Genomic DNA, 9602 nt, shown 5'->3' on the forward strand with positions numbered 1-9602 from the left:
GTACTTTCTAGTTTCTTGAGCATTATTGCAGATTTTAAGGGGACTAGAGGATGGGGAATGTGTGAGATCTTTTGGAAGGTGATTGGACTAGAAGAGCAGTGGGGATTTCGTGCTTGATGCCTGTGGAGGTGATTCAGGGAGTAGGCTTGTCGATTGTTTGAAGGCGCGGAAGTGTTGAACTTTAAATTTGAAAGGGCACGGGAGAATTATTGAGTGTTCAAGATCGATGTCTAGGAGTTTGCAGAAGTTTTGAGTGATGTGAAGAGACGAATTGAAGAAATATTGAAGAAAAATGGGCTAGAAGCTGATTGGACTCGAACTGGGCCAATGGATCAGTTGTGGGGGCCCATGACTTGAAGAAGCCCAAAAACCCATTGCAGTCACGCGGCCCGCGTAAGATTCCCCGCGGCCCGCGTGGATTCCTGACAAGGGCAATTTCGAGATTTTACTTAGAGCTCTATATTAGGAAGGTTGGTGTGCCTCTTCAGCCTTATCTTGGAGATCCGAGTTTGACACTTTCTCTCTGGAGTTTGGAGTACTTTTGAAGGCCAAGAACACTTCAAGAATATCTTCTTTTTATCTCTTGATTCTGTCAAATGTTTGGTACAATCTTAACTAACTTTGCTTCTTTGAGTTTAGGCATGCTTGGCTAAACTAATCTTGGTTGACTTTTTGTTGAATCCTTTGAACTTTTGTTGAATGTTGAAAAATCCATGAACTTGTTCTTAAATCTTTATGGAAATGTTTTGTGTTTTATCATATTATCACTACTAGTATGTTTTTATTCATGAGTTTAAATGTGTTTGTGGTGATTAGTTGGCTAATTTCTTGATTAAGTAAAGGATCCTCAAATTAGCAAGAAACAAATGATTTTTGTGTTGTTTTTGCTTCACATAATCATAAAAACATTTTCTCCAACATGGTAGTGAAAGCAATTGAATCCTCTTGGATTTGGTGACTTTTTGGTTCTTAATGCTAGTTGACTTTCACTAATTACATGTTATTTGGAATTAGTGACTTTGACTAAGGAAATTGTTATGAGCTTCTCTAGCCATTTCCACAATTAAGAAAAGTCTAGGTAATCTCAAGCTCCTTGGATTACTATAGCCAAATTAAGGATTTAAAACAAGTATTGCACCATTGGATTCTGATGATATGTTCATCAAAAGTCAAAGTGAGGAAACTTTAAGTCAACCATCTCTCCCTTATTGATTTTACATCAAACTCTTATTTTTGTTGAAATTGTCTATTTAAATCATAGTTAATTCTAGTTTGTTTCAAGTATTTCAAAACACCAAAACCCCCCATTTTATTTTTTATTGTTATTTTACAAGTATTTTTACAAAGATATTTTTCATAGAGTTATAAATTGGACCAATCTCCGTGGATTCGATCCCTTTACCACTATACACTATTTTAGTGTGTAATAATTAGGGTTATTAATTTTGTTGGCCTCGACAACCACCACTTTTGTTCTATATTAACATGCATGTTTAATCCATGAATAATCTTATTATTCTAAAAGGTTCATAGTCGGTTATAATTATAGGAGCAATTATGAAGTAAGACTAATATGAATTGGAGTGGTTGACTCTCACCAAATGAAAGTATGCAAGTGGTTGTAACCAAGTGTCATAGGTACATGTCATAGAACTAGTATTAAACTAACCTGCATCAAGATCACCTCATGGGCAGTTATAAAAGCCATTTTCAGGGATTTTCTAAACTATGCAAGAGGCTTATGTAGTCAATATGGGATTTGTTCCTCTTATGTGTTGAGATTTAGACATCTAAGGCATCTTACCAAAGTTGAACACCATATGAGATTGATTGTGGTCCGTATCTCATGTTCAACATGATGTCTGTGACAAATGGATAACTGATAACTTTCCTTGTACACCAATTGTAGCTTTGAGCTTCTGGGGAATTAGGCGGTGATAGAATGGCACAAAGTCATATGTTGTTGGGGGTAGTGAAATGTTGCTAGACATTCACAACTATCTATATCAATCTAATATGAGTATTTACGCAAGTGGAAGATTGAAAGATCTAGTATGATCAAGAGTCGTAGTAAAGTGATATTTCTAATTAACATATGATCCTAAGGGTCACATTAAAAACAATTTGATATAATTAATTATTTATTAGAAAATGGTTTTAATAAATACTTAATAAAATCTTATAATTAATTGGAAAATATTATTTCATGGAAATAATAATTTTTCAAATGACAAGTAATACATTATTTCATATGGTATGAATTAACATGTCATGCACAATATTTTGGACTAGATAAATCTTTTTTGTCTTTATAACTTATAAACTAGTTGTAAGATTTATAAAAATGTTGCCTATCTTTTGTTCTTAAAAACCGTAGCTAATCTATGGAGAGGGAGAATAGCTTCTTTACTTGTTTAATGTAAAGAAATGAAATTTAGAGTGCATACATGGACATAATAATGATGTAGACATGTTTGCTTAAAGTGCTTATACCTAATGCTTAATATTTTCCACTTTATGCATAAAGACATAGGGCTTGCATTTGGTTCTTCACTCTAAGAGGAATTGTCGAAAATGCTCTCTACCTCTCTCACTTTCTCTATTGCAAAGAATAGATAGAAGTTACTTGCATGCTTATACTCTCTTTAAGAATAGATAGAAAACTAGCATCTTAAATCAAGTTGGTTTCATGTTAGTATCTCAAAGATTCCACATTCTCCATCAACTTCCAAGCCTCCCCTTGAGGATTCAAAGTCTACAAAGATTGTTAAACTCTTCTTCTTCTTTGGTGCTTGTTTTCTTTCCAAACTTTGCAAGAAGATCCATGGTTGGTTATAACTAGTTTGTAATTGTTCAAAAATACTCAAGTCTTTCATCGTTAAAATCTTGTTTTTGAAACTAATTTTTGAATAAAACTCAATAATCCTCTATATCATGTTAGACTTAATGGCAATATGCCTAAACAAAATTGTCACTCTTACTTAATATAAAACACTTGATTTCAATGTTTTGTTTTCAATTGTGGTTCAATAGCAATATGCCTAAATAATGACAGTTTTTTTTCTAAAATCCTTCTCATATGTTAACAAATGTGTCAATATAAGTTTTGTTGTAGAATCAAATTTATATATGGTCAATTTGTCAATAAAACTTACATGAATGCCCATAAATGATGATCGATAAACAAAAAATGATGAAAGACTTATGGTGCGTTTAGTTACGGAAAAATGAGTCGTTTTCCGAAGAAAAAATCTAAAACAATGAGAATTTTGAAAATGTGTTTAGTTCAACAATTTTTCTAAAATGTTCATAGAAATGAAAACTTTCTGTTTTCCAAAATTACAAAGAACTTAGAAAAATTTAGAAAATTGAGAATTATTGTTTTTCATATTTTTCAAATTTTAAATGTTTTCTAAAATATAAACACACACCCACCTCACGCCACTTCTTCCACCCCACCCCGTCCACTATCGACCTGCCCACCCCCAAGCCCGAATACCCCCACCCCCACACCCACCCACATTCATCACTACTGCAATCACTGACCCACCATCACCACCACCATTACCCCATCACTACCACTACCGCCACTGCCACTACCATCGCCACCATCACCGCTACTGCCACCCCCATTATCCACCCCTACCCTACCACACCCACCACACCCTAGCACCACCACCATCATCTTCGCTACCACCACAAATTGAATTAACTAAGATTTCATGTATTTAAATCCATGCATGCATCTAGAAGTTAATGTGCAAGTCATTAAAGCACTTGTACAACTCATACATAGAGATTTGGGTTCATATCACCCAATTCCACTATTAGAGATGGAATTTAACCATCCATTGTTTGGATAGCAAACTCATGATGAACTATAGAGCATTAAAAATATAAGAATCAACTCATAAACACTTAATGGTCTTTAAAATCGGATTTGAGAAAGCTTAGGGTTAGAAAACTCCAAATCACCATCAAAACTCCAAACAAACATCTATGATGAAGGTTGTTTGTTATATTTAACTACAGGTGCGTATGAGACGGTTTGGTTTGATTATAAGCCAAAATTGTATCATAAGCATTACAATCGGCTAATGCATTTATGTAGCCATTGGTTATCGATTATGATTGGTTTTGGTTAACGATTTTAATCGATTAATGGTTTTGGTTATCGGTTAATATTGTTTAAATCATAATGGTCCAAAATAACATAAAAATAAAAGCTTGTTTCTATTAAAATGAAAAACTAAAAGTGCAAATAGTGAAAATCAGAAAGTATGTTCCTATGAATGGCAAAAACATGAAATCCATTGCTACTTGTTTATATGTATATTTGTATGAGAAAAATCCTCAAAATTCTTAAAATTAAAGCTCATTAGTTTTTTTTTGTTTATTTATTTAAATTATTTGTTTAAATTTAAAAAATAAAAAATATTTCCATTATAATAATTCATTATTATTATTTTTTTTTTTTATAAATTCAAATTTCATATATTTTGACTTTTACATTTAACTTTTTTTTTAAATATTAACTCATGTAATATATGAGTTTCACAACTAATTTAATTAATACAATTACCTATTATATATCATTTTTTTTAATTTTTTTTATATATCCATTACATATATATAGTGGTTAGATTCGGTTTTGCACGAGGGAGTTTTACAACAAAACCAGAAACGAAACCATTTGCATTTTGATTAACTGAAATCAAAAACGGCATCATTGTTTTTAGTAATATTCGGTTGTAAACATAATGGACCGGTTATATAGGCCAATTCGTGTAGGATTTGGGTTTTAAGTTTTTATTTAGGTTAGGACAAAATACTGTACGAAAAATATCTTAAAATATATAGTTTTAAACGCGTAAATTGCACTTCCTTTGCCTAACCACCACCAAAAAGTTTATGACATTGTTGGTGACAAGTCACCTCATACTCCACTTTACATTCATTAGCTTATCGAGTTTTGGTCGGTTTAATTTGCAGAATTTAATATAAAACGTGTCTCTCTATGATTCGGATAGAAGTTAGGTATTTTAGTTAATAAACGTGACCTATAATATAATAATATTATCATAATATTTATGGGATTTGTAACTAAACTCTACTCAAAATCACAAAAATTGTTTTTTATAATTCTTTACTTCACTTCAATTGAAATGAACTGGGGCCCGCAAGCACATCTGTTCAACAGGTGCCCGCAAATGTTTCCTTAATGGCTGCAGCTTTATCTCGTATAGCTTTGGCCAGAATTTCCCTGTCACTGTAGTATCACAAATTATATGTTAAATAAAAATAAAAATAGATTATGAATTTAAAATTGAAATGGAAATCTTTTACCAAAAATCCGTTTTTTATCCACATCCCATGCTATGCCATTTAACACGTCAATTCTATTGCCGGATGCTAGTAATCCCTCTCTACAAAAACAGAACAATGGAATCAGTGATTCCGGAGGTAATTGGAAAGGAGGAATAAAGAGTAAATACCTCAATTCAGGAAGGAGAATCCATCCGATCACTGTTCCATCTACGGGTGAGATTCTAGCTATGCAGTCACTCTGTTAAAAAAGATGTTACATTATTTTATTTTATTTTTAAAAAAAAAGAATGATAAAATAATAAAATATACCTGCCAAATATTTGCCCAAACTTCATTATTTATGTACTCTAGTTCATTGAGGTTATGCACCTCATAACTTTTATATTTCACCACCAGCTCTGTTATAACTGGATCAATTGGATGAATATGAAGAATATTAAATTAGGAGAAAAAATGACAAAATAATCTCATGAAATGATAATTAATTAATTAATTAATTAATATTATAGAAACCTTTCATTGTTTGAGGGTTGATGTGATATAAGGAAGAGGATCCATCACTTCCAAATAGGACCTTCCCATCTGTTGCTAATCCCCAGCCATCTTTCATATTATGAGTAAATTTTTTGAACTGTAATAATTAAAAATGATAGAATTTAATGCTGGATATTGATTTTTTTTTTTTTTTTGTTGAATGGAGATGAAATTGAAGGGATAAATGTGAAGCACAAACTTTGGTTAAATCATATCGGTCATATATGAAACCAGTTTTCTCCAACCAAGTTACTTGATACAACCTACAAAAAAGTCAAATATACAAAAACATTCACATTAACATGTATAATAAATAGCATAGGTAGTTTAAATTGCAAAATAAAAGATTGCAAACTAACCTTTGACCCAAAAGAGTTAAACCCTCTCCAAAATAAGAGTAATCCATGTTTTGCAGGGCTTTGATCTGGAAATACAAACAACATAATCAATTTTATTTGGAAGATATAAATAAATATAAAAATCTTAGGCCAAAAGATGTTTTATAAAATGAAAATGCAGTATAATGTGATTATAACCTTAAGGAACCCATTGTTACAGAGAACTCAAAGAACACACTTAGAAGGATGAACATAATGTACCTTTCCAGTCTGAAGATCAACTTCCCTAACTGATGACTGGAACCACAAAAAGAAACTGTCAATGAAGGAAACATACATGAACTAAAACATAATGTGAACTTTAACTAGTAAGAAGGTCAGCAATTTATATGAATTTAAAACAGCCATGAGTCATTTTATGTGTAGAAGAACAAGCTATTTTCAACTGTTTAGCCTTTTCCAGATACAGTATGACTTTGTAATGCTCAGTGTCTAGACTTAACTGATGCAAAGTATGAGAATTCTGCTAATTTGATATGAAATAGATACTCACACGTCCATTGAGGCCTGTTGACTCCAATAATGTATCGTTCCCTCCATACAAAAGTCCCTGAAAGCAAACCGCATGCTTACCAATTATTCTCTATTTGCTAATGCCAAACTTGATACTTATCAAATCCACAATCAATATGGAAATGTTATAAACAGCCCCAAAACGTTATGTAATCTACTGTATTTTGCGATGAAGATCGGTTTTTGTATAAAATTTTTATACATGCATCAATTTTGAAGCGAAAAAGTAACGGAACTGACATCCAGAGTCATTGTATAGCTCGCTTTTGGAATCGAAGGCAGTAACTAAGAAGAAATCCAATATCTAAAATGAACGATCATCATATACATCGATAGACCTAAATGAGGAATTAACCTGTGTGAAAGCAGCAGGGTCGTGAGGGAACTCGTTGACGACTTCGATTGAGTGAATTTGTTCAGAAACAACGTCGGTGGATCTGAAGGAACTCCAGGTATTCCAAGAAAGGGCAATCACGGCTAACGCGGACACGACTGAAACGAGGAAAACGATCTTTCTGGTTCGAAAAGGAGAATTAGAAGAGATAGGCATTGGAGATGGTTGTTGGGGTTTAACGAGGCTCGATCGCTTACCATGAGCTTTCTTTCTCAAGGATCCGGCAGCCATGTGGAGTTGGACATTTGACTTGAGAATTTGGGGGAAAGACGAGGAAGACGATCTGATTCGGGGGTTGTTGAATAATGCTAAAATGCTCCAATGACCGGTGTGGAGTAGCTTCGGCGGCCGTTTTTCCATGTTTCACTTGGCTTTTTTTTTCTGTTTTTTAAGCATTTATAATATTAATTAATCACTATTTTATATTTTTATTGCAATAAAACGAAACATGCTTGTAAATCAAAGTTAAATTATATATCACTAAATAGTATGATTTAGGGCAAAAGAGCTATATATTGGTGGATTTAGACTCATGCAATGGGTTGTTTCTTATACCAATAGATTGACCAAAAGTTTGACCATATAGTGGAATAAGAAATAAACTTGATCGGAAACAAATTGTTACGGTACACATATTGGTTTCCATGAAAGACTTGGTTTGATGACATTAGGGTTCTTGATGCTTTGTATTTGTTTGCAATAAAAGTAGGAACTTATTAAAGATTTGGGTTATTATCGATCGAATTGATAGAATGAAGTGAAAATTCTATAAAAAAAAAATGATTGATTGATTAAAAATTCATTGATTTTGAATGAAAAATTGAGCAACTCACGATTAATGAGGCTTTTATACCAATTTTTTTGGAACGGGCTTTTATACCAATTGAATATAGATTTTATCAATAGTAGATCTGAGTTGTAAATTCATTAACAATCAAATAGATTAAAGACATGAGAACTGAAAATAGATCTGAGAGGGTTCTTGTAATGATAACTGAAAAGATCTTGTGATAACTAACTGATTTAACAAGCTAATTGATTACTTATAGTGTTCTAACACATTTTATCTGAGTAAGACCCCCTATCCTTTTTGATTTCGTCACATTCTTTCAAGCAATCCAATGTATCTTTATCCAAGTATCGAGACCGCCTCAAAGAAACCTTCATCTAATGTCTTCCAATAACTCAATCATTGAGCTCTAAATCGAAAAATAATAAAGACTTAACCTCCCCAATACCAAAAACCTTACTTTTGCTAAGATTAACTTTCAAAGTGGTGGCAAGGTAAAAACATCTAAGAATTTATACCCACGAACATAATATCATTCGAAATACATAAGAGGAGATAAATAAAGACCATTATGTGGCAAATGAATACCTTGGAATATAAATATATCACAAGCTTCTTTCAACAAAGTACTAAGGCCCTCCATTGCAATAATAAATGAAAAATGTGAAAGGGGATCACTTTACCTCACACCTCTCCTAGTGAAAAATTCTTTTGTTGGTGAACCATTGACCAAAACAAAAGCTTTACCACAAGAGAAACGTCCTTTTATCCAATTCCTCAATTTGTCCCCAAAATTCATGTCCAATAATCAAATCCAAGAAGCTCATTAATGAGTAGCGGAGCATCAAATATGTTTCTTCCCTATAAATAAGTTGATTGATCCATGCTAATAACCTTTTTGACAATCTTCTTAAGCCTTAATGCAAGAAGTTTCGAAAGGATTTTATACATACAACCAATTAGGTTTAATGGCCTATAATCATTAAGACATAAAGGATCGGACTTCTTCGGAATTAAAGATATAAAAGAGGTGTTGCGCCCATTACTTATCTTTCCCCGTTCTTCAAATGCTTTCACATCTTCTTTAATAAATGAAAGTTTTTTTTGCCATTTGTCACACTATCATTCAATTTGTTAAATATCATTTTGTGGTTATTTTGAATTAATTTTTTTTCCACATGTCATTTTATTAGTCTTTATATTTTATTAAATTCCACATTTTAATATAATACTTGCAATAAATGTAATAATAAATTGATATCGATTTCATTAATAAACTTATCTTTTTAATTTCAAAATTCTCAAAATTAAAGCTTTTTAGTTTCTTTTATTTATTTGCATTAGTATTTGTTTAAATTTAAAAGATAAAAAATATTTCTTTTATAATGATTCAATATTTTTCTTATTTTCTTATAAATTAGAAGTTCTCAAATATTTTGACTTTTATATTTAACTTTTTTTTTAGTTAACTCATGTAATACATGGGTCTCACAACTAGTATTTGAAAATATCAACTTTAAAACAATTTCATGAACTTGTCGTTTATAATTTCCGGTCTCACCATATCATTCTCATCAAACTTAGAGGAAAAAATATGTCTACCTCACCCACAACTGACCCATCAATTATGAGACCATTTATTCTA

At 31.9% G+C, this 9602-nt stretch overlaps 1 protein-coding gene across 1 annotated transcript; it reads right to left on the reverse strand.

Annotated features, from left to right (window-relative positions):
• Positions 1 to 5040: 5040 nt before the first annotated feature.
• On the reverse strand, positions 5041 to 7546 carry LOC111918037 (glutaminyl-peptide cyclotransferase). The gene is made up of 10 exons (XM_023913695.3): positions 7129 to 7546; positions 6754 to 6810; positions 6462 to 6497; positions 6222 to 6286; positions 6062 to 6125; positions 5842 to 5959; positions 5638 to 5735; positions 5496 to 5566; positions 5347 to 5426; positions 5041 to 5269 (listed from the first exon to the last, which is right to left on the reverse strand). The coding sequence occupies exons 1-10, from the start codon at positions 7525 to 7527 to the stop codon at positions 5157 to 5159; spliced, it is 1101 nt and encodes a 366-aa protein (XP_023769463.1). The 5' UTR covers positions 7528 to 7546; the 3' UTR covers positions 5041 to 5156.
• Positions 7547 to 9602: the final 2056 nt, after the last annotated feature.

This window comes from Lactuca sativa, chromosome 9 (genome assembly GCF_002870075.4).
Source record: "Lactuca sativa cultivar Salinas chromosome 9, Lsat_Salinas_v11, whole genome shotgun sequence".
In the NCBI taxonomy this organism is placed as follows: Eukaryota; Viridiplantae; Streptophyta; class Magnoliopsida; order Asterales; family Asteraceae; genus Lactuca; species Lactuca sativa.

Excerpts from the sequence above, each read along its gene's own strand:
- LOC111918037 (XM_023913695.3), bottom strand. The coding sequence starts at position 7,527 with ATGGAAAAACGGCCGCCGAAGCTACTCCACACCGGTCATTGGAGCATT. Across the intron at positions 5,736-5,841 it reads CAACCCTCAAACAATGAAAG|TTATAACAGAGCTGGTGGTG; the intron begins GTTTCTATAATA and ends CAATTGATCCAG. Across the intron at positions 5,427-5,495 it reads ATTCTCCTTCCTGAATTGAG|AGAGGGATTACTAGCATCCG; the intron begins GTATTTACTCTT and ends CTGTTTTTGTAG.